This window comes from Coregonus lavaretus (genome assembly GCF_964263955.1).
Source record: "Coregonus lavaretus genome assembly, chromosome: 14".
Classification (NCBI taxonomy): Eukaryota; Metazoa; Chordata; class Actinopteri; order Salmoniformes; family Salmonidae; genus Coregonus; species Coregonus lavaretus.
Genome location: NC_140001.1, coordinates 8,780,412 through 8,805,065, shown reverse-complemented (window position 1 = coordinate 8,805,065; position 24,654 = coordinate 8,780,412). Strand labels below are relative to the sequence as shown.

General features: G+C 44.8%; 1 protein-coding gene across 7 annotated transcripts; it reads left to right on the top strand.

Annotated features, from left to right (window-relative positions):
- Positions 1 to 629: 629 nt before the first annotated feature.
- LOC311141787 (ataxin-2-like) lies at positions 630 to 24,409 on the top strand. 7 transcript variants are annotated; one of them, XM_084177241.1, is made up of 23 exons: positions 630 to 1,113; positions 2,653 to 2,686; positions 2,978 to 3,037; positions 3,568 to 3,639; positions 4,189 to 4,339; positions 8,817 to 8,947; positions 9,474 to 9,565; positions 9,737 to 9,925; positions 10,184 to 10,350; positions 12,053 to 12,244; positions 12,835 to 13,014; positions 17,696 to 17,860; positions 18,044 to 18,151; positions 18,265 to 18,335; positions 18,457 to 18,746; positions 18,944 to 19,010; positions 19,157 to 19,303; positions 21,431 to 21,503; positions 21,991 to 22,169; positions 22,343 to 22,469; positions 22,790 to 23,127; positions 23,307 to 23,481; positions 23,780 to 24,409. In XM_084177241.1, the coding sequence occupies exons 1-23, from the start codon at positions 1,019 to 1,021 to the stop codon at positions 23,806 to 23,808; spliced, it is 3,132 nt and encodes a 1,043-aa protein (XP_084033367.1). In that variant the 5' UTR covers positions 630 to 1,018; the 3' UTR covers positions 23,809 to 24,409. The 7 variants fall into 7 exon arrangements, with proteins under 7 accessions (XP_084033367.1, XP_084033368.1, XP_084033366.1 ...); XM_084177242.1 differs by having other exon boundaries at positions 21,431 to 21,497; positions 23,780 to 24,217; XM_084177240.1 differs by having other exon boundaries at positions 21,431 to 21,497; positions 22,790 to 23,184; positions 23,780 to 23,895.
- The last annotated feature ends 245 nt before the right edge of the window (positions 24,410 to 24,654 follow it).

The window sequence follows — 24,654 nt, the reverse complement described above, 5'->3', positions numbered from 1 at the left end:
TAAAGTGTATATATATATATTTTTTACCTTTTCACCAAGATGGATGTTTTTTTCATATAAATAAATAATACAATTTACCATTGCTTACAGCTAGCTGCTACACTGCCATCTATCTCACTTTCACCTCACAACTTCTCAACCCATAGAGATACAATTATATCTCTGACTGTGGTTCAACCCACTGACAGTCAATACTAAATGGAAATTGAAAGATTTATTGATGCAATTTTTTCATTATTCAAGATGTAGCTGTATATATTTAACACGAACGTAGTTGTTTATTTTATGAATGAGTGTCATCATGATCAAAGATATTCTAGCACCCGCCTCACGTGGATGCCATGGTACCGCCAAATCTTTGGTACGGCTGCGGATGATCTCTTGACTTCCTGTAAATAGTGCAATTTGTAGGTCTTATATCTCCGAAAAAGATACTTGACAGTTAGACTGTGACTGACTGTCAGTCACTCAGTTGGGTTTATCATTATTATTTTATTCGAAACATGAACATTTTAAGGTTGTCAAAAGATAAGGGACAGTTTATTTAGGTGGGATCATAGCGTGACGGATATCGGTATATCCCTCCGCTGTTTTTGTCTTCTTTCAAGACTGGTTTTGGTCTTTTCGCTGTTCGCAACGAAGAGAGAACCCGACATAGCTGAAAATCTCGTTTGAGAGAATATAAATACATTATTAGAATCGAAAAACAAATTGACAGGAGCTTTAATTCACACATTTATTGCAAGTATAATCGGCGCATATTGTATTTTTTTTAAGAGCGTTAGTTTTCTGTTTTAATAAGCATTAACTTACACAGCAAGCTAAGTTAGCTAGCTAGCTAACTTTTCATAGGTTTTGAATCACATGCGCGAGTAGCTGAGCTACGTTATCAAGTAGACGTTCGTTTTTTTTTAAATAGCTAGCTATCTCTAAATATTATCCAGTCGTCATTTGGTTGCAGTGTATATTATTTTTGAGATTTTAGGAATACACCACACACGTCGTTTATGGGATCATCATGTCAATGAAGCAGGCCGGTGGTAATCGCAAACCCGGCAGTGGTGCTGGCTCCTCTGGTGCCGGGGGAAGTGGCGGACGACAGAATTTGGGCAGGTCTGTGATTTATTCAGTCGACATTTTAACTAACAAATATTATCATTATGATGCCAACGTTCTGAAATTATCATTCGCTAACTACGCTCTTAATTACAGAAGTTGACATTTCCACGATAAGTGTCAAAACGTGTGTGGTGTTGGCCTGACTGCTAAACTAACCATACGTCGTTGGTGGTGGGGCAAGTTTCAGGCCAGCTAGTTAGCAAATTGGTCCATACTATTCGGGATCCTTGTGATGTCCCTACCCTAACCGTAACCCTTACTGTAACCTTTTTACATTTCAACGGGTAAGGGACGTCTCAAGGATCCCGGATAGCACGGACCCTAGCAAATTAGGCCTAAGAATGATGCTGGACACGGTCTCGTAGTACTGAATGTTCGAGCAGTAATGCGGTACTTAGCTAGCTAGCTAGTTTTCGTTTGGTAGTTCCATCTCTGTTTATGTTAGTAGTTAGTATTGAGAGCATAGCTAGCTAGCAGTGGTTTGTATCCTGTGCCACTGGCTTTGATGGATTATCCTGTCAAGAGGATGCATAAGCAACTAGAAATCAAACGTGTAGCTAGCTAGATATACCTTCTTCACTAGAATTAGCTAGGTTACTACTCTGTTAACTAGTTAACGCTTTCTATCGTTAATTCGTTTAATTAATGCCATCATTGCATCAGCGTCAAATGGATAAGTCAGTATAGTAAAGGTGGGCAGTACATCACCACACAGCGTTTTGCCTTTAATTCTTGTTGCGAGATGGAAGTTATGACACTGACGATTGCAAGTCAATATTGCCAAACTAGTTTGTTACCTTCTTGTTTTGAAGTCACTGAGTCACAGCAACAATGTTGCAATCATTTTAAAGTTGTACGTGTGTGCAAGTCTGTAAAAGAAAAGGGGGTTTGTGGTGAAGATATAATTTAGAGACCGACGGGCTTTCAACCTTGACGTTTTAGTTGCTGCATGTGTAAAATTGTGCCCTTGAAACATGACTTCTGTAAGTACTACCGTTAACTTGATGGGCTGTATTTCAGCAACATTTCAGTCTATTTTGATAGCAAACTATTTGAAGGTAGGGACAGTACGTACTAGCGTTACATATGTGTTTTTTGTCTAACAACAATAGTCATATTCCACACGTCGGAATCCTGAGCCATGCATTATAGACATTAAAACCAGCCATGCAGATATAAACTCTGTCATCATATGGGCCAGGGGGGCAAACTGAAATTATTTCAGTAATGTATTTCCTAATCCAGAAGTAAATTATTGTGTGGGGAAAGTGAAGTATCCACTGCACAGCTAGTGAAAATATCTAGCCGGTCATATTTCTAGTGAAATTTACCCATATGATTCTTTATCGCTACAGGGCATGCGAGGTAAAACTCATTAAAGATGCTTAGTGTTTATTTGACTGTGGAAAGACTCATCATACACTGCATTTATATATTTCGTTTGCTTCACAGAATCAGCAATGAGTAGGCGCTATTGCTGTCATTTTGAGGATTATAATGATAATATTGACTATGATTTTTTTTGTCTTTAAGGGGAAGGCTTAGTGTCAAAGGACCTTCAGCAGCGGTAAGTTAATGGTTTCATTATTTATCATTGTTTGATTTAGATTTTTCAGTCCCATTATTTGAATTAGGCTTGTGATGTTGGCAGCTAATTATGTTTTGTGTCACTATCTAGGCTATCATATCTACTATTGTTTTTTTTATTTATGGGAGAAAACCCCCCCAGAATACTGGTACACAGTTGTCTGTTTGTCACAGGCTTCTTTGTCCACAATATTTTAACTTTTTCTTTGATGGCGCTATTTTGCCATGGGCTCTCAGGTTTGAATTGCATGATCAATATTTTGTCTTTCAGGTTGTCTGTAATGGTGTATATGCAAACATGAGGATGGTCCATGTCTTGACATCAGTAGTGGTATGTTCCCACCTCCTGTTATTATCCTTAGTTCCCCGATCACTTGATGCATTAAGGCTTGCAACAGCAATTTGTTTTTGAATTGAAACTAATTGAGAACTGATCACTAGGCTGAGGTAGCAGAGCAAGGTACTGTGTATGTTGGTTGTGTCCCCACTCCCCAAAGCAGGGGAAATACTGGACAAAGCTTTTTTTGGTTAACGTCACTGGAAAGCTGATGACGGCACACTACAAAGAGCTGTCAACTTGTTGAAGCATATCAAGCAAGCAACTGTGACCTGTACCTCATGTTGTTTTCCCAAAAACCTTCACTTGCGATAATTAAGCCATGTGTGATTGACAGATTATGTTTTAATTAAGAGGCATATGTTTTTAGGAGTGAACTCTTTGTTTAAATGTGTTGTTCAGTCTGCCAATGGAGATACTTCCTAGCAGCAAGTCAATGGTCTTAGTTGAGTGAAACATAACCGCACAACTCGTGTGTATGACGATGATGACTGAGTGAAATATTTTTTCCCCCTCATTTGCAGGGAACCAATTGTGAACTGAAAGTAAAAAGTGGAATCGTTTATGACGGAGTGTTTAAAACATACAGCCCAGAGGTAAGGACAAGGATCATGTAAAGCAATGTCAAAGCCACGTTTTTCCGATTGGGTGACAATAAGTAAATTAATTGTTGTGGCTAGAGCTGTGTTGTATGACCTGGTCGTTTGTAGCTCAGTTGGTAGAGCATGGTGCTTGTAGCTCCAGGGTAGTGGGTTCGATTCCCAGGACCACCCATATGTAAAATGTAAGCACGCATGACTGTACGTTGCTTTTGGTAAAAGCGTCTGCTAAATTATTATTATTATATTACCTGAGGCCCAGCATATTCAATCTTCCTTGGTAACATAATAGGAGGGTTACACAAAAAAGTGTGCCTTGCATGCAACATACGGTTCAAGTTTAACAGCCTTGTTGTCCATTTATTTAAGGTAAATGCATTGCATGGCTCAGTTAATGACGCAGTGTTCATAATCTCACATCGCACACATAAAACCCAAATAAATATAAAATAGAACCATGTATTCCCATCAGGGAGTAGGCTAACCTAAGCGTTTACAGCAAGAGTTGATGGAGCTCTCTACTTCACCACTCTTTGTCCCCCCCAGTGTGACCTGGTTCTGGATGCGGCCCACAGAAAGAGTCCTGGGTCCAGCGTAGGCCTGCGACAGGAAGACCTCGTGGAGAGCATCATCTTCAAGGCTTCCGACGTGGTGGTGGTGCATTTCAGAGACGTGGACTTCAATTTTGCCAGAAAAGGTACAGCCTACTGTTAAATATAGGTTAAATAAAAATGCAATCAAATACTGTCAAGACCTATACACTCCAGATTGTAACTGGCCCCTTAAAGACATAGCTACACCTACTAAGTTTACTTTAGTTGGCTGGATGCACAAGTAAATGCTTATTTATTGGCCAATACAAAGATTGCCCATCCCTCCTATGTGAATTGTTGTCATGTCATAGAAGCAGAGCCAAGGACTAGATCATGTGCTTGAATGCTCCCTCTGTGGCCAGTCATTGAGTAATAATGTGAAATATTGATTGCTCCGAATGTCTCCCAGGCACTGCAGGGGTACTCAATAAGGCTGAGTAAATCCAATACATCTATATTCCCTCTAAACCTGTCAGGACCCATACGCTCCACAGTGAGCTACAATAGACTTTCTAGGAGTTAGTATTGTAATCAAATCAACTAGTGAAGTGGCACTGTGTGAAGTAGAGATGGGTTAGATCAGGGCTTCCCCACAGCCAATCCTGAAGCATCCCTGGGTGTCCAGGTTCTTGTTGTAGCCAACCCAGTTTCTAGCTGACAAATAGGGAAGGCCATGTGTAAAATGCATACAGTATCTCCAAAATGTCATTGCCATATATTGCACTGGGCTAAGTCTCAGCTAGTGCATCGGCAACCCATTTGTGTTGTAGAGGAAAGAAATGTAGCTGTGTGGTTGGCATGGAAACATAAATATATACACAGTGGTGCTTCAGGAAAGAGGTTGGGAACCCCAGAGTTAGGCTACCTGTCTTCTCTCAACTGACTCTCTCTTCCATGTGTTTCTCTTCAAATGGGTGTAGTCTCTACTGACACAGGTAATATGCTGTTTTCTGCTCTTGCACTTTTTTTTTTTTTGGTTGACACATACACATGTTGATTTTGATGGTAAGGGACTAAACAGTAAGACCTCAAAAGATTTGAGGAAATTCAGTGTAAGGGTCCTCTGTAGAGCATGGCTCTTGCAACGGCCAGGAGAGTGGGTTCGATTCCCAGGACCACCCATAGACAATGTTCCCTCTAAGCTGCGCGCAGCTCCCCGGGACTGCCGCACAGAAGAAATATCAGCCTGCGCAGAGAAGCACAAGATTGAACGTCACTCAACTTTCTAGAGTTTTTTTAGTTAACACTATCAACATTTCCCTTTACTGTGGGAATTGTGATCGAATCAATGCAATATTAGCCGCTTTCAATGCAACATACCGAAACACAACAAACTATGTGAGACTTGGTATGCAAAACGAACTATGCAAGAGATTTTGTTGTAGGCAGAACGCATCGGAGTAAGATTCTATTGCATTGACACGCACGACTCAGCCTGTACTCTACACAGACCGTTGCGGCATAACCAATCGGAGCTGCAGTAGGCCTATATGCAAATAGACCATTGCTATATGGATCTGTGCAATTCACTTTGAACTGGACTGTGTTTACAGCATGAGCGGTCATGAGTAGATGTGCTTGTTTTGAGATCAAAGCGAGGGCTGCATGTCGCCACGTGTGCACATTTGTTCATATCCTTTGCTAGTTAGTGAGGTATTACCCCAGTTATAGATCATTTGTAGTCAGCAATGGAGTGATTGCTTCCTACAAGAGCACAACACGTGTACATTTCTAGACATCTTTGAAAAGCAAGTTGGCTAAAGAGCTTTTTTTTTTTGTCTTAAAGGGGCAGTGTTGTACACTGCTCAAAAAAATAAAGGGAACACTTAAATAACACAATGTAACTCCAAGTCAATCACACTTCTGTGAAATCAAACTGTCCACTTAGGAAGCAACACTGATTGACAATACATCTCACATGCTGTTGTGCAAATGGAATAGACAACAGGTGGAAATTATAGGCAATTAGCAAGACACCCCCAATAAAGGACTGGTTTTGCAGGTGGTGACCACAGACCACTTCTCAGTTCCTATGCTTCCTGGCTGATGTTTTGGTCACTTTTGAATGCTGGCGGTGCTTTCACTCTAGTGGTAGCATGAGACGGAGTCTACAACCCACACAAGTGGCTCAGGTAGTGCAGCTCATCCAGGATGGCACATCAATGCGAGCTGTGGCAAGAAGGTTTGCTGTGTCTGTCAGCATAGTGTCCAGAGCATGGAGGCGCTACCAGGAGACAGGCCAGTACATCAGGAGACATGAAGGAGGCCGTAGGAGGGCAACAACCCAGCAGCAGGACTGCTACCTCCACCTTTGTGCAAGGAGGAGCAGGAGGAGCACTGCCAGAGCCCTGCAAAATGACCTCCAGCAGGCCACAAAATGTGCATGTGTCTGCTCAAACGGTCAGAAACAGACTCCATGAGGGTGGTATGAGGGCCCGACATCCACAGGTGGGGGTTGTGGTTACAGCCCAACACCGTGCAGGACGTTTGGCATTTACCAGAGAACACCAAGATTGGCAAATTCACCACTGGCGCCCTGTGCTCTTCACAGATGAAAGCAGGTTCACACTGAGCACATGTGACAGTCTGGAGACGCCGTGGAGAACGTTCTGCTGCCTGCAACATCCTCCAGCATGACCGGTTTGGCGGTGGGTCAGTCATGGTGTGGGGTGGCATTTCTTTGGGGAGCCGCACAGCCCTCATGTGCTCGCCAGAGGTAGCCTGACTGCCATTAGGTACCGAGATGAGATCCTCAGACCCCTTGTGAGACCATATGCTGGTGCGGTTGGCCCTGTGTTCCTCCTAATGCAAGACAATGCTAGACCTCATGTGGCTGGAGTGTGTCAGCAGTTCCTGCAAGAGGAAGGCATTGATGCTATGGACTGGCCCGCCCGTTCCCCAGACCTGAATCCAATTGAGCACATCTGGGACATCATGTCTCGCTCCATCCACCAACGCCACGTTGCACCACGGACTGTCCAGGAGTTGGCGGATGCTTTAGTCCAGGTCTGGGAGGAGATCCCTCAGGAGACCATCCACCACCTCATCAGGAGCATGCCCAGGCGTTGTAGGGAGGTCATACAGGCACGTGGAGGCCACACACACTACTGAGCCTCATTTTGACTTGTTTTAAGGACATTACATCAAAGTTGGATCAGCCTGTAGTGTGGTTTTCCACTTTAAATTTGAGGGTGACTCCAAATCCAGACCTCCATGGGTTGATACATTTGATTTCCATTGATAATTTTTGTGTGATTTTGTTGTCCGCACATTCAACTATGGAAAGAAAAAAGTATTTAATAAGATTATTTCATTCATTCAGATCTAGGATGTGTTATTTTAGTGTTCCCTTTATTTTTTTGAGCAGTGTATTTTGAGACGTCTTGAATAAGCTAAGTAGCCAATAGGCAGAGGGCAGCATCATTTGTCTGATTCTCTATAATAATGGTATGGGAACAATAATGCATTTTATTTTGTAAAGTGGTTTCTTGCATCAAACAACACATTTTCAGTCAACTTGTCTGAAGGACAAGTGGATAAGCAGGTTAATGTCAAGCTCTGCATGTTTTTTTCAAAAGTCTCATGGAATGTAGGCCTACATTGAACACCACACATTGGCTTCTACTGTAGGCTGAATGATAGAACAGCTATTTCAATGTTAAAATGTTATGGGATGCATTCTCTCCACTCTGGTAGGCCTACATTATGATCAAATAGCCACAGTAGCCTACTTGAACACTGTCTGAAACTAACTCACAGTTCACAGTAAACTCGCACTGGAAGTTGCACAGAATTTTCACAACATTTAAGTTTGCGCTCTGCAGACCTGAAATGTGTCAACATTTTTTTTACTAAGTTTCTTTGGATAAAAGCGTCTGCTAGATGGCATATATTATAAGGGTCAATCCTCATATAGGGCTTGTTTCAACCAGACCCCTTGTCAGAAGCATGTATTTTAATGGAGGACCCATCCAAATGTCTTGATTCTCTAAAGAGCTTTATTGTCTAAGAAAAGCGAGAGGGGTGATTTCAGAAACTAAGTGATGTGGTTGAATCTATTGAATAAATGCAACTGAAACACATAAGTAATTACACAGCTCTGCAACACAAAGATTATGTATTGTGCTGAAATGACATTCTCATCTGATCTCACGTATAAAAAGGACTTGTGCAGTCTCAAATATTCCTTTTTATAATTAAATAAATTCTGCCTGATCACATTTCCAGGCAGGCCAGAAGTCATATTTTTCATGTTATGACTGCAATCTAAGTGCATGTTATTTATATATATATATTTGCTTACCATAATTGATTTCTGTACTCATTCTCCCTAATGTCAACCCTATGATTCTGCTACTTCTGTGTTGTGACCGTCTCTAATGGTTAGCCTGACATGATCACTGCCAAAGCAAAGAGTGCACCTGGCTCTTAGAACGTCAGGTCATGTGCTGTGTCTGTGTTACCTCGACACCTGCACAGTCAACATTTACCTGTGCGTGTGCCTGCTCTCGTGTCTGTGTGACCCCCTCAGTGTTTGCATGCATGTCTGCTAAATATTAATGTGTGTGTTATAATGTGTAGATAACTTCACGGACACTGCAGTGGGCGGCAGAATCAACGGGGAACACAAGGAGAAGGACCTGGAGCCGTGGGATGGAGGGCGGCAGCAGCACGTGGTCTCAGGCAGCCTGGAGTCTCTGGACACAGACGTGGTATTGCTTTCAATTTAGTGCTCTGCATGGACTGTATCTGCTGCTGTGGGTGAAGTTGCCCCTAGACGCTGATCTGGGAATCAATTTGGTATTTTACACACTAATGGTTAAAGGGATACTTTGGGATTTTGGCAATGAGGTCCTTTGTCTACTTCCCCAGAGTCAGATGAACTCCTTATGTCTGTGTCCAGTATGAAGGAAATTGGAGGTAGTTTTGCCAGCCAATGCTAACTAGCGTTAGCGCAATGACTGGAAGTCTATGGTAGCATCTGACTCTGGGGAAGTAGATCAATCCCGAAGTTTCCCTTTAAGGTTAGGATTGAGGGAGGGGAAGCTGATCCTAGATCTGGAGCTAGGCGAAACTTCACCCGGAGCATCTGCTGCTCTTCCACTCAGTTTATATAATCTGACCAAAAACCTCTCTCTCTCTCTCTCTGCCTCTCTCTCGCTCTCTGCCTCTCTCTCGCTCTCTCTCTCTCTCTCTGCCCCTCTCTCTCTGCCCCTCTCTCTCTTTCTTTCTCTCTAGTCAAATGGCTGGGACCCGAGTGACATGTTCAAGTACAACGAAGAGCAGTATGGCATCAAGTCGACCTACGACAGCAGCCTGTCCACCTACACGTAAGTAGCTCCCACCTCTCTCCGTCCACTCCTGCTTCCTACAGACACGGCCAGGTTTATCAAGGAGGAACTCTCCTCAGCCACTACCAATGTGTAGCACCCACCTTGCTTTGGGGACAGGGATGTGTGTGTGTGTCTAAGGTTTGCCCTATGCTGTGCTCCACCATGCAGGGTTGCCCTGGAGCGGGATAACTCTGAGGAGTTTCTGAAGCGGGAGGCGCGGGCAGCCCAACTGGCGGAGGAGATCGAGGCCAGCTCCACCTACAAGTCCCGCGTGGCCCTGGAGAATGAGGAGCGCAGCGAGGAGGAGAAGTACACCGCTGTGGTGCGCGGAGAGAGGGAGCAGCACACACTCAACAGGTGGGTCTCTGAGGGGATGATTAGTTGATGCTAGCGTCGATAAATCGAATGTTCGTCTGTCACTCGCATCCATGTTCAGCTGCGACTCGCCTCTCATCACGCATGGCCAACATACTGGCATACTGCAGTGTCTTCAAGCTCTCGTTCAATTGTGGACATTGCAGAGGCAGGCTGTTTGCAGGATTCCAATTCAAACGTCTGGTTTGACATTGTGGTAGTTGCATTCGTATTTAACTTGTTCTCCTGATCTCTCCATAGAGAAAACAAGTACATTCCCCCGGGTCAGAGGAACAGAGAGGGGATGTCTTGGGGAGCGGGTCGTCAGAACTCCCCCAGGTTGGCCCAGAGCAGCAGCGGGCCTCCCCGGCCAGGTCTCCACGACTACAGCCCCAGCTCTGGAGCCGACCAGCGGGTTGTCAACGGCGGTAAGGACCCCCGGCACCCTGGTTCATCCTGGAGCATGGAACAATATCAAATCAAATTGTATTTGTCACATGCCCTATTCATACGGGACTAGTATTACTAGAGAACGTTGGTTATGTAATTATTACCCCAGAATGTCTGTTATTCCAGAGAACAATTCGTACGGGATTAGTGTTTTCCAAACTGCCCGCTGTAATTCTTATGACTGAAGGCTGGAGTTTTTTTTTTTCTAGGCGTGAAGATATTTCAAGAAGTCCAGGCGACAACAGGCTACACTGATAACTTGAGTTTGGTTTCTAAACCATACTAAACGATCTTTGGTATAGTGTCACCATAATATTTGAATTGAGGAAGTGTGATCATAAGGATTAGGATATTTCACGTCCTAAATGACCCCAGCCTTCAGGTGGGAGCTAAACAATGCACTTGCACTTGAGATGCGTTTTAAGGCTATGGATGAGAAAGTGAACTTGTCATTTCAAAACGTTTAGGTCCGTTGTATGCTGCTTTGCCATCTATTAACAGCAAGGGTTGCATTAAATAGGCTATATGTTTTATTACTGATGCATTTGGCAATATTCAATTCATACACACAACATATAAAGAAAAGCAATCACTGTGGAAGTTGATAAATGTAGGCCATTCATATATATCTTATGCGCAGCACTTAGTTCAAATTATCCAATCAGTTATTGTTTTCTTGCTCAAACCGCGAGCAACACCTGTCAAACTCTGACATTTCTCTGAAAACACAGCGATGTCGATTCGCACGGGACTAGTATTATCAGAGGACCTTGGAGTTCGCCAAAAAACAGTAGGATATTCTGGCTGGAATTGTTACTGTCCTGCCATGTCAGATTCGGACGGGACTAAAATGACGGTGTTTTGTGCTTGTGCACATAATTCCATTACCCAACTTCCCCCCAGTAAAACTAGGGCTTAACAGTGAAACGCTTACACTGCACAATGACTGAATGAGAAGGCACTATTGTCAAACCCAGAGGATGTCTCCGTGTCAGATCACCCTAAATGGGTTGTTACAGGCATCCTGTAGAGATCCGTTGTGTGGACATCGCTTTGGCTGTTTTTTATCCTGAATTGACCCAATCCCTAGTTTTGTTTTCAACCTCCTTCTTTTTAGTTAAGCTGTATGCTCATGGAGTAGTTTGTATTGTAACTTCTAACTGGTCTTTAGACTACAACTGTAGGATCACCTGTAGGATTTGTTAGTCTGACACAGATTAAGGCTATGCCTAGTCCTGGATTATCTCCATGGATTGTGTTTTTTAGTCCAGGCCAATGTTTGAAACTGGCCGTAGTGAGTTTGGGCTTGAGTTTCAGACACTAGTACTCTGTAAGGATCATGTAATCATTCTCATCCCCAAAACATCATTGCGTGTTTCTCTCTCTACATTAACAATTTGAATGTCAATTCAGTTTAATTTCCTGAGTTGTCATCTTGTTCTGCGTCTTAACTTTCTTTTACCCTTTTCAAGTTTATTCTTCACTATGCTGTTTATATCCCTCTCAAGCTGCTGACCCCCTCTCCTCCTCCTGCCTTTCTTTGAATCACCCTCCTTTTCCTTGTGTACCCATTCCTCCTCTTTACCCCTCTCACCTTATTATTAGTCCTCTTTCTGTCCTTGCTCCCTCTTGTTTCCCCTTATTTCTCCTCCTCTGTTCATTCTCATTTGTCCTTATCAGGTGCCACCTCCTGCCCATCGCCCTCCTCCCGCTACCAGTCAGGCCCCTCCCCTCTCCCACCCAGGGCGGCCACGCCCACCCGGCCTCCCTCCAGACCCCCCTCGCGGCCCTCCCGGCCCCCGTCTCACCCCTCTGCTCACGGCTCTTCAGCTCCCATCTCCACTATGCCCAGTAGACGCATGTCCTCCGAAGGTAGCTACCTCCCTCGTAACAGAGTGGTGAACACACAGAGCCAAGTGCACCGCTGGGCTCGCTGTGCTGCTGATGTCTCACTAATGTCCTGCTACAAGACGCTGCTTTTGAATTGAGTAGCAGCTTTGGACTTTCTTCGTTACCCTACCTCCACTTTCCTCCTCTCTCTCGCTCCTGCTCTCTCGATCTCTCTCTTTCTCCCCCCCCCCCCTCTCTCTCTCTCGCGCTCCTCAACTTGCACACATTGCATTGTGGTGTGTATTGTGTGGTGTTGGTCACTCATGGCAGTCACTCTCTCCAGTAACACTCCCGTGGTGTTGCATTGAAACCAGGAGGCACTGGTCAAAGGCTTGTCACAGACTTGAGTGCCTATGTCCACTGGGTGCATGGATGTATATTGGTGAAGGAAAGATGGTGTATGTATTCATGCCGTTTTTCATCGACATTCCTCAATCATTTTGTAGTGTCTTCTGTGGTAAGTAGCTGTTAGTGTAGTCCACCTAGCAGCATATCGTTTGTGGTACTAGTGGCTGATAACAGTCCCTACCTGGGCTCCTTCTAGATAAATGATGTGATGTCTCTCCCTCCAGGCCCTCCCAGGATGTCCCCAAAGACACAGCGTACCCCCCGCACCCACAGAGTTCCCCCCGGGAGTAGAGTTCCCCCGGGAGGTGACTTCATGTCCCATAATGCTCCAGGAGAGGTACCGGTGCCCCCGGCTACCCGCAGCAGCTCATCTGGTGGCACCTGGTCTTCGGTGGTCAGCGGAGGTAAGAAACTCCAATCTGTCCTGCAGGACTGGGATGGAAATGACACCTTGCAAAATAGCTTGGATTGATACTCAAATAGCCACTGTGTGGTCGTATTACATAGACAGATGGTATGCCTAGGGTTGTGGTGGTCATAAAATTGTCAGCCGTTAATTGTCACGCAAATGACTGCCGGTCTCAAGGCAACATGTTTAGCATCTCAGGTTCCATGCATAAAAGCTGCTGATGCGCGCCTTTGGAACATCCACATTTTATAAATCAATTTAATATAGCCTACATCGTCACAATAACATGAATTATTTAGTTGTATTAGGCCTATTAAACCTGGGAATGTCTTTGAAATCAAAACATAAGGGTTGCATGATGAGACTCTGTTGATGATTTGGAAACATACGCAAAAAAACGTCATGCCCTCTCATCCTTCCCTCGGAGAGACAATTGCTTTGCTGATCTGCTTGTGTGACTAGCAAGTTAGGGGATATCTAATCAATGGAAGATGGCATTAAAATGACAGAATTAAAAGTGAAATGAGAAAGGCTACAATGACTAAAAGCCAACAGGTAGGCTGCTATTTAGGCTATAATCTGAATGGCGTTGTGATGTGTAGGCTAAATGTAGGATGGTGAGAAGCGAAGTAACGTTATGGCTAGCCTCAATTGGCCAAGTTGGCTATCTTCTCTCGGTTTGATGTTATCGGATTGGATGATAACTAGCAAGAAGTTAGTTTAGGGCGAGATAACAGTAGTTACGGTCTCCCTCCGTGCCAGTCTCCTGAGTCCCGTGTCTTACTCGCACATTCCCCCACACACCGCACGGCCTCCGCTCCCTAAGTGCGGCAGGTAGCCTAGCTGTTAAGAGCGTTGGGCCAGTAACCGAAAGGTCGCTGGTTCGAATCCTCGAGCCGGCAAGGTAGACAAATCTGCCGTTCTGCCCTTGAGCAAGGCAATTAACCCCCGACAACAACTGCTCCCCAGGCATCGATGATGTCGATTTAAAGGAAAGGTTCACCCATTTTTTGAATGTTATTTTGTTTTTGTGCATCTGAGTGATGTTCTATCGATATCCTGGGTCATTTCATGTTTTCATGTGTATCTGCGTTATTGGGGTTCAAGCAGGCAGAAATCCTGCCGGTTTGACATACAGTGGGGGAAAAAAAGTATTTAGTCAGCCACCAATTGTGCAAGTTCTTCCACTTAAAAAGATGAGAGGCCTGTAATTTTCATCATAGGTACACGTCAACTATGACAGACAAATTGAGATTTTTTTTTCCAGAAAATCACATTGTAGGATTTTTAATGAATTTATTTGCAAATTATGGTGGAAAATAAGTATTTGGTCACCTACAAACAAGCAAGATTTCTGGCTCTCACAGACCTGTAACTTCTTCTTTAAGAGGCTCCTCTGTCCTCCACTCGTTACCTGTATTAATGGCACCTGTTTGAACTTGTTATCAGTATAAAAGACACCTGTCCACAACCTCAAACAGTCACACTCCAAACTCCACTATGGCCAAGACCAAAGAGCTGTCAAAGGACACCAGAAACAAAATTGTAGACCTGCACCAGGCTGGGAAGACTGAATCTGCAATAGGTAAGCAGCTTGGTTTGAAGAAATCAACTGTGGGAGCAATTATTAGGAAATGGAAGACATATAAGACCACTGATAATCTCCCTCGATCTGGGGCTCCACACAAGATCTCACCCCGTGGGGTCAAAATGATCACTAGAACGGTGAGCAAAAATCCCAGAACCACACGGGGGGACCTAGTGAATGACCTGCAGAGAGCTGGGACCAAAGTAACAAAGCCTACCATCAGTAACACACTACGCCGCCAGGGACTCAAATCCTGCAGTGCCAGATGTGTCCCCCTGCTTAAGCCAGTACATGTCCAGGCCCGTCTGAAGTTTGAGAGTGCATTTGGATGATCCAGAAGAGGATTGGGAGAATGTCATATGGTCAGATGAAACCAAAATAGAACTTTTTGGTAAAAACTAAACTCGTCGTGTTTGGAGGACAAAGAATGCTGAGTTGCATCCAAAGAACACCATACCTACTGTGAAGCATGGGGGTGGAAACATCATGCTTTGGGGCTGTTTTTCTGCAAAGGGACCAGGACGACTGATCCGTGTAAAGGAAAGAATGAATGGGGCCATGTATCGTGAGATTTTGAGTGAAAACCTCCTTCCATCAGCAAGGGCATTGAAGATGAAACGTGGCTGGGTCTTTCAGCATGACAATGATCCCAAACACACCGCCCGGGCAACGAAGGAGTGGCTTCGTAAGAAGCATTTCAAGGTCCTGGAGTGGCCTAGCCAGTCTCCAGATCTCAACCCCATAGAAAATCTTTGGAGGGAGTTGAAAGTCCGTGTTGCCCAGCGACAGCTCCAAAACATCAAGGCTCTAGAGGAGATCTGCATGGAGGAATGGGCCAAAATACCAGCAACAGTGTGTGAAAACCTTGTGAAGACTTACAGAAAACGTTTGGCCTGTGTCATTGCCAACAAAGGGAATATAACAAAGTATTGAGAAACTTTTGTTATTGACCAAATACTTATTTTCCACCATAATTTGCAAATAAATTCATTAAAAATCCTACAATGTGATTTTCTGGATTTTTTTTTCTCATTTTGTCTGTCATAGTTGACGTGTACCTATGATGAAAATTACAGGCCTCTCTCATCTTTTTAAGTGGGAGAACATGCACAATTGGTGGCTGACTAAATACTTTTTTCCCCCACTGTAGCACCAGGATAAAGTCGCTCTCCTCACTACACTAGAAGTTAATAGGAATATGACTTTTAGATTGTGAAAACGTCTATCATGCATTTCAGATTTCAATACGATGTCATAACTCTGATGCATTCTCTCGAGTGAGCCATTGATCATATTTTTTGCGATATTCCTACCTCGAGAAATGTGTAATTTAATGGAGGGCATTGCACATTTTTTCCTATGTGTCTGCCTCTTTGGTCCAGGGTGCATTGCATGGTGCTGTTGCCAGAGATATTATAGAAAGGAGATAGGAATCCAATGAAGGAATGTATAACACCCCACCCAGCAGACTGTCAACTAATTGTGTTCATGTTGTCATGCAGCGTCACGCGGTTGCTAAGCTAATTGTCACGCAATCCCTTAATATAATATAATATACCATTTAGCAGACGCTTTTATCCAAAGCGACTTACAGTCCCTTCTCAAAGTCAGTGTATATGTCAAAGAACGTGCCTATTTTCCTCGAAGGTACGTAATTCACGATTCCAAAGCTATATGATACTACAGATAGCACGATAATTATCTCACATCTTGTAAAAGATTTGTAATGTTGTACTTCTTGATGAAATTCGTGCTTATGTTGGGTTTTTGAGCTAGCGCCCAATAGACTCCCATTCATTCCTTGAAGGAGAATGCTCCTTGCCCCTGAATTGCCCAGAATGCACTGCGCGGTCCATTGATGTAGCATGGGCAACATTTCCCCATCTCCTCAAAAGTATATCTGCTATTGCGAATGTTAGACTCCACTCTGAGGCACATTGATCTGCAGGTTGAACATGGTAAGAGTGCAGTTTGTTTAGGCAATTTTAAAGCTAACTAGCTACGTTATATGCTGATATTGTCTTTGGTATTAATGTGTGTAGCTACGTTTGCTAGCTAGCTAGCCAGCCAGCCCATAGAGAGAGCAATGCATTGTGGGATTTTGTAGTTGACTTGAGCTGCAACAGATTTCAACAATGATTTTCCATGTTGCTACCAACCTTATAACGCCAAAATGAAAAATGTGTTCACCAAAAATAAAGGAATTAGTGGTTTGGGGTGGATTTTTCCTTTAAGGCAGCCCCTGCACCTCTCTGATTCAGAGGGGTTGGGTTAAATGCGTGAGACACATTTCGGTTGAATGCATTCAGTTGTGCAACTGACTAGGTATCCCCCTTTCCTTTCCTTAATATCCCTGTGCCTCACATTTTAGAGCTGCGTTGATGCTGCAGTCCTTTAGAGTGGTCTGCTGATACTAGGGGGGCTCTCCCTGACCTTGCTCAAGGGCAGAACGGCAGATCTTGCCGGCTCGGGGATTCAAACCAGCGACCTTTCGCTTACTGGCCCAACACTCGCTCTGTGATTTTCTCTTTGACTCTCCCTTTCTGTAATGGTTCCGGTTTAATAAAATAGCAAAACAATTGGCTTTTCTGCTGGTTCCCTCATTCGCATTGGACCGGTTGTCCTTAGATTCTTTCAGGCTTTAAAAATGTATTTATGCATATTGGGTCCGGGGCTTTCTCGTGTCTATTTCGGAACGGGAGCTCTAACTCCCATCACAATTGTCCTCATCATTCAGATTATTCAAATTAAATCATGAAGTGTTAGAGGGGCAATGGAGCGCTGAGTACAAGGCCATTAGAGGGGTGGTAGGCTACCCATCAGGGCCATTCATTTGCGCAGTTTTGGATGGGATTACCATGACCAACGGTTACAGGGAATTTGACTGCGGTTATGACTGGTGACTGCCGGTGTGGTGGTAATACAGTCACCGCGACAGCCCTAGGTAGACCAAAGACACATTTCCATTCTGTGTAAACTTAATGGACAATAGAATGTTCTCATCTTAGCTGTGAAGTCTATGTAGTGTAAGAGATGTAGCTCTTTGGGACTTGTGTAGGTTAACGGTGTTTGTTGCTCTCGTCTGTAGCACACAGACCTCGCTCCCCTCGGCAGAACAGCATGGGCGGGGCCTCCCCTGGTCCCTCGCCCCAGACTGGGTCCGCTTCCGTGGAACCTGTTACCACGCCAATGTCAGCTTCCTCACCCGCTGCTGCTAGCCCCGCCCCCAATATGGCTGCCACCTCAGTAGAGGGTAAGTCTGTTTGCCACCAACATCCATACTCCTATTTTTTTTCTGGCTGTATGCTCTGAATCAGCGTCAAACTTAAGAATCTGTCACTTTTTCATATTAAAAGCAGGCAATAGAGCACCGTCTGAAACAAGGCACTTGACGATACAAATGACTTCTTTCCCCTTCTTTCTTCCCTTAATATAGTGAAAGATTCTCGGATCCAGGAGACGAGACAGAACTCTCCTACGGCCAACAAGGAGAACGTGAAACCCCTGGAGAGCCCCCCTAGTATCAGCAGACCACTCTCTAAAGGTCTGCAGCATGGATGCAGCTCACATTTTAGGCGGATTCAATTGTATTGTCTCAAATGCAACTACATTTCTGTATTGGTGAAATTATCGATGTCTCTCACTCTCTCTCTGTAGGACCCCCCTCCATGGCACCAGACCACAGAAAACAAATAGACAACTTAAAGAAATTTAGTGTAGATTTTAGGGTAAGTTAGGTGTCCTCACTGTCATGCATTTATGTAAGTCACAGAAATTGTCAAAGTATCTTCGTGTTAGTACAGCCATCTAAAACTCTGTCATCTCGTTCTCGCTCGGTCTCTCTCACAGTTGCAGTCCAGCTCTAACCCAGACCCACAGTTTCAGCAGATGATGACTAAGCCTCCGCGGGACGCAGGAGAGAAGTCCAAGGAGCTTCCTCTGGACAAGGGGTCGGAGGAGGGCCCAGTGGTCCCCGCCGGGGGCAACAAGCCAGACAGCCCTGGCACACCATCCTCTACCCTCTGTCCCGCCCCGGAGCAGAACAGGGGGCCTGACGTGACCTCGCAGGGCGTCCAGACGTCTGCACCCACCTTCAGCGGAGGAGCCAAGCTTGAAGACAAGGAAGAGGATGATCCAGAGTGAGTGTCGTGGCCATGCATCGGTTCCATTTGAGTTGGTGTTTGAGAGTGGGCCTTTTTGAGGGCAGTTACAAATGAAGGAGTGCAGCTTTAAACAACAGCCGACCTGAGAAAAATTGATCATCCTGGAACTCTAGCGTTGCAGAATAAATGATTTTCTGTCTTATGTTAATGTGTTCTTTTTTTGCGCTCCGCAGTCAAATCAGAAAGTCGACTCTCAATCCTAATGCCCACGAGTTCAAACCCAGGGTCTACACTCCTCAGGTCAGTTTGACTCCCCTCATAGGCTACCTCATCTGTTTCTGCTGTTTGACATCTCTGCTTGAGACCAATATTCCTTTTGAAGACGTAAAGACTTTGTTTGTAATTGAGAAGACCTTGTAATAAAGTTTCTGTGTGTGGATGTGCAGCCCAAGCCGGCCACCACCCCGACCCCCCCTCGGCCCCAAGGCCAGCCCAGCCCCTCCATCATGGTGCAGCAGCCTCAACAGGTCTACAGCCAGACGGTCTGCTTCCCCCAGATGTACCCTCTGACCCCTGTCAGCCCTGGAGTCCAGGTGAGACCACACCCCTGCATGCCCCCACAACTCTGGCAACTCAGAAGAATAATACTTGTGGAAGCTGAGACATCCCCATGAAATTATATAATTGGTGTATGATTGGCATGCAGAGTTGCTAAGCAGCATGGAAGATGGTCCTAAACTATTTAGTTGACCCTCCTTTCACCTCATCCCTCACTTATCTCCTGCGCTCTGTCTCTCTCTGTGTGTGTGGTACAACAAGAAGGAACACAGGGTTTTTTCTGCGTAGGAAAGCCTTGGGCGGGCTGACTAAGTGTTTTTTTCGGGCCACTTATGTCCAAACAGTGTAAAAAAAATAAAAAATACAGGAAAACGTTTTCAATGTAAACTTAAACAACTAAAACCAGATATAAAGTACAGTATGTAGAAACGATAATGGACCTCCTATATATATTTAAAAAATAAGTCTGACAGTCGGGGAGAATCAAATTCCCCAAATGATGCATTCAGGAGTATCTTTGTCATGGCATCGGGCCCACATTGATTTTGTTACGTTTGAGTCACTCAAATACCATAAGCCATGGCAAGATGTGTAGACTGCAGTAAATTAGCTATATAACAGCTACATTTTGTCATTGCGGCCAATGGGACCAGTGACACGCCCACGCCCACCACCTAAGCTCCATTTTTGACCCAGAAAAAACCCTGGAATGTATCATTCTCAACCAAAGGAATCACCTTTTGGTCTTTTGCTTCACTACTATCAGTGTTTTGTAGTTTGGGGGTATTTGTGATCCATCTGTCCTTGGATATGCAGTTGTGGCATGCACATGTTAGAGGACCCCTCTTCTTACTATGGCCTGACTGGTCACTGTTGCACCATTCCACAGCTGTTTACTCACTGTCTAAAGTCACCTAGAGTAGCCTACTGCTGCTTTGTATTGGTTTGTGACATTTCGGGAGACTTCAGGTGGGTTTGAGTCGAGCTTGAATTGAGTATCTTCTCTTTAAACATTTTTTTTAAAAATTACTTCGGTGTACAGTAGCATTGTCTTGATGCTAGTACTGTTTTGGTATAGGCCAGTTGGGAGTAATGTAGAACTCGGGAGTGAATGCAGATTGTGAGACTAGTGAATCCGTTGTGAACGATGTAATTGTGTGATGGAGATCTCTGAAGTCTGTACTTGCGCAGTCTCCAAAAGCACAATCTGCCAAATAGTGATTTATTGTAATAAAATCTATTTTGGTCTTGAAGTTGCTATAGGAAGTTGTTGGTGATCCAACAGTCACTTGAGAGAGAAACATTTCTAGTTAAAGACTAAAGAATGGTGGTTTTGTTTTTTTCTCCTTTTCCTCTCTCCATTAGAAAAGCGTTATCTGGAAGGTTTGTGCATTTCTTAAGCTTTCTACTCTTTTCTTCCCTTTGATGTTCTGCTTGCTTGAAATTGTCCCATCAGATGTTGGTTTGCCAATTTCTTATTGCAGTTGTTTCCAGTTGTCATCATGAACAGGACGTGACCATCTTTGTTTTAACAGCTTTCTTAGCTTGCTTTTGTTCATTTTTGCCAACTAATGAAGGATCTCCCTGCCCTAGTATTTTTTACCTTGACATAAGACTGTCTTCATTCTTAGTTTACAAACTCTGAAGAAATGTAGAGCAATTCTTGTCTTTGTATGTGAGCAAATGTTGCTATTTGATTAGCCTGCATTAATAATTTTCAGATGAGTGTAGAATACGAAGTGCATGGTTCATAGTCATCCTGGTTAATAGGGGAGGGGGGCTATTTTTACATTTTAGTCATTTAGCAGACGCTCTTATCCAGAGCGACTTACATTTAGTGAGTGCATACATTTTTCATACTGGCCCCCCGTGGGAATCGAACCCACAACCCTGGCGTTGCAAGCGCCATGCTCTACCAACTGAGCTACAGGAGTCCTATGTTGGAGCCCAGTGTGGACAGACAAGTGTATGCATGTGACCTCTGGTACGAGACCAGCCAACTTTCCTCTCTTCAAGTCCACAAGGCATGCTGTGAACAAGGGGAGTGGGTGGATGAGGGGGTAGAAGTTGAAAGGGTAGGGGTCAAGAGGGGCTGAGAAATCAATGGAAGGTATTATGTATCAGTGAGTTAAACCTGGTGTTCTTCTGATCTTCTCTGCCAGTCTCCAGCCATGTACCACGTCCAGATGCCTCATATGACGGTGAGCCAGTCCAAGCCCTACAGACCAGGTAAAGGTGAGACTGCTCACTGGCAATGCTGTCTCTGTCCCATGTCTTCCCAGTCTTCATCAATAGCACAGTACAGCAGCCAAACTAACAGCCAAAGCCTGCTTCTTGGTAGGAGTCAGACATGCTGCCCGCACGCATGGAGACAAAGCTGTCTGGCAAACTCATAGTAAAGAGAATAAGACCACCTCATGACTTTGTGCAGTTAATTTGTTTTGTAGTCGTAACAGCTGGCATGCATCGGGTGATGGCAGTGCTTAATGCGTAGAGCATTTGATGGCGTTGTCTAGTCTGCTGGAGAGCCAAACAGCAACTCTGACTTACAGTGCTGCTGTGCTTTTGGAAATCAACATTTCATAAGGTGCATGCCATCATAGATGGATTTAGCACTGTAGACATTTTATTTTAAAAGGCTGCCCACCCAGATATCTCTCCTGTTATTCTGGATCTTATGTTCTGAACGGTTGTTGTTGTTGTATGCCACTGGCTGCTGCAGTACCCAACATGCCCCAGCAGAGGTCAGACCAGCACCACCCCCAGGGCACGCCCACCATGATGCACCCGGCCGCAGGGCCGCCCATCGTGGCCCAGAGCCCTGCCTACTCAGCCCAGTACTTCACCTGCAGCCCACAGCAGTTTACCAGCCAGCAACTGATGCCCCACTACCAGTCACAGGTAACAATCTGTCAAAATAACAACTGTACTCACTTCTATGGACCATGGAAAGAAAACCCTAAAGCTTGGCAGGGCTTGTAGAAGGTATTCCAATACTACTCCAATGAGCGCATGAATGCCTTAAAATCACACATACACACAAGTGCAGGCAGTGAGTGTTCCTTGTCCCCCAGGCCCAGCATGTGTTCAGCCCGGTGATCCAGGGTCAGACCAGGATGATGGCCCCTCCCACCCACGGCCATCCTGGCCAGCTGGTCTCCTCCACCACCCAGTATGGTGAACAGACTCACACCATGTACGGTAAGAGACCCCCCTGTGTGTGTCACACTCGATTGTCAGACCATATTTCTACTCTTCCCACTATCTGGTTGTGTGTCTGTGCCTCATCTCAGCACCCATAACCACATCAGCTACTCTATTTTGGTTCTGGGACCGGTTGTAGAGAGATCTGTAATAGGTTTGCATAGCCACTCTAATTCCATTTAAAAGCATAAATGATGTGCAATTGTGCAATAAACGTTAGATTATTTTATTTTGGCAAAGCAAACTGTTCTGTTGTCGGTCTCTGTATATTCTGTCTGGTCCATGACAATAACCCAGTCTTTGTTTTGGGGTTCCAGTGTCACAAGGCCCAATGCCGCAGCAGTACGCCCACCCCAACGCCACCCTGCACCCCCAGCCCTCGGCCACCCCCACAGGCCAGTCCCAGCAGGGCGTGCAGCACAGTGGCAACCACCCGGCCCCCAGCCCGGTCCAGCAGCACCAGGCCCTGCACATGGGCAACCAGCCCCAGCAGCAGATGTACCAGGCCCTGGCCCCGACCCCACCCTCCATGACCCCGGGGCCCAACCCCCAGTCCCCCCAGGGCAGCTTCTCCTCAGCCCAGCAGGCCGTCTACCTCCACCCCCAGCAGATGCAGCACGGCTACAACCCCTCCCACATGGCCCACATGCAGCAGGTGAGCTCCACCTTCAGAAGCCCTTCCCTTCACTCTGAGTACATACTATATGAGCAGGTTAGTGGTCCCAGGAACAAAAACACAAATCACTTTAATGGAATCAGTCAGTAACAGCTGTATGCATCTCTTTCTACTAATGTTCTTTCTTTCTTTCTCTGTCTTGGTCTCTTCCTCCTCAGGCCCATCTCCAGTCTGGGATGGTCCCCTCCCACCATGGCAACCCTGGCCACCCTCAGATGATGCTTATGGCCACCCAGCAGCAAGGTGGCCCCCAGCCCCAACTCCCCCAGAACGCCCTCAACCCCATCCCAGTGTCCTCCACTACGCACTTCTCTTACTTGGCACACCCCCAAGGTACGTCCCTACGTCACCCCATCCCTACATGCCTCAGGGGCAGGACTCCTCCAATCACCTGACCGAGGTCTTTACTGCTTGTTTAACTAAACACTACAGTACAAGTCTTAAGTTGGGGCAAACGGGTTGTTCATCGTATCAATGTTTGATTCCATTTTCCCAGCCTTGTTGCTAATTATCAATTTGGCTTAAAACTGAAATGAATGAATGTAATAAGTGCTGACATGCAACTGGATGTAATCAAACCACGACCGGCCAATTTCAATGATTTGCTCCATTTTGTGTTTTGTCCCTGCAGTGCAACAACACCATCAACAGCAGCTGTAGAGGGTGCTGTGGAGAACATGGACCCCTCTACCACCCTCGCTCTCTAAGAGTCTTCACACAAAGAGAAGAAGCCACACAGCTCTCATCATGCTACATGTGCTTTCCTCTCCCAGTCAGAAAGTTCAACAGGTTGTTGCAGTGGACAGAGGTTTTATTGGTTTAGAGTTCTGCTAATAACAGAAAGGACTCCTCACACTTCCCCACACACACCTTAAACACACCTGCAGAGGGTCCCTAAGTGAAACTTGATTCGGCTTGCCAATTAAGAATTGAGAACGTAAAAAAAGAACTGGAACTTGCATTTTGTCTTGATATGAAAATTCTTCCAACTTGGACAGTATTAACGTGACTGTTTAATTGCTGCTACTATTGCTGCGTTCAAGACTTCAGAACAGGTTCTAACTAAACTAAAACAAATTAAAATCTTCCTGTAATTAATAACAAGTTTGGCCTAAAGAACAGAAGTATAATTTATGAATTAAGATGGCTAAGGTGATCCCACTTCTCACCTGACCATTATGTAACTTAAGTTAAAATACATTTTACTTTGTAGATAATATAAATTAAAAAAATTAGGAAATAAAAGTTTTAAACTGGGTAACTGTCTGCGTTTATTTTGCTTTCTGTGTAATCACATTTTTTATTTTGTCATTTTGATAACTTTTTGTAAAGTTATGAAATTAGCAGTGAATGCGTTAAATTGGTCCACATGCAAGGTCATCGACAGGATTAGAACCTGTGACCTGGTCCCTATCCCAGTGATTTTAGAGGGCAGTATAATTATGATTGAAATGGTTTGACCATCCAGATCAGTTTACACGTGATGTCTTTTTAGAAAGGGTATCT

Excerpts from the sequence above, each read along its gene's own strand:
- LOC311141787 (XM_084177239.1), top strand. The coding sequence starts at position 1,019 with ATGTCAATGAAGCAGGCCGGTGGTAATCGCAAACCCGGCAGTGGTGCT. Across the intron at positions 3,038-3,567 it reads ATGTCTTGACATCAGTAGTG|GGAACCAATTGTGAACTGAA; the intron begins GTATGTTCCCAC and ends CCTCATTTGCAG. Across the intron at positions 18,336-18,456 it reads AATTTAGTGTAGATTTTAGG|TTGCAGTCCAGCTCTAACCC; the intron begins GTAAGTTAGGTG and ends TCTCTCTCACAG.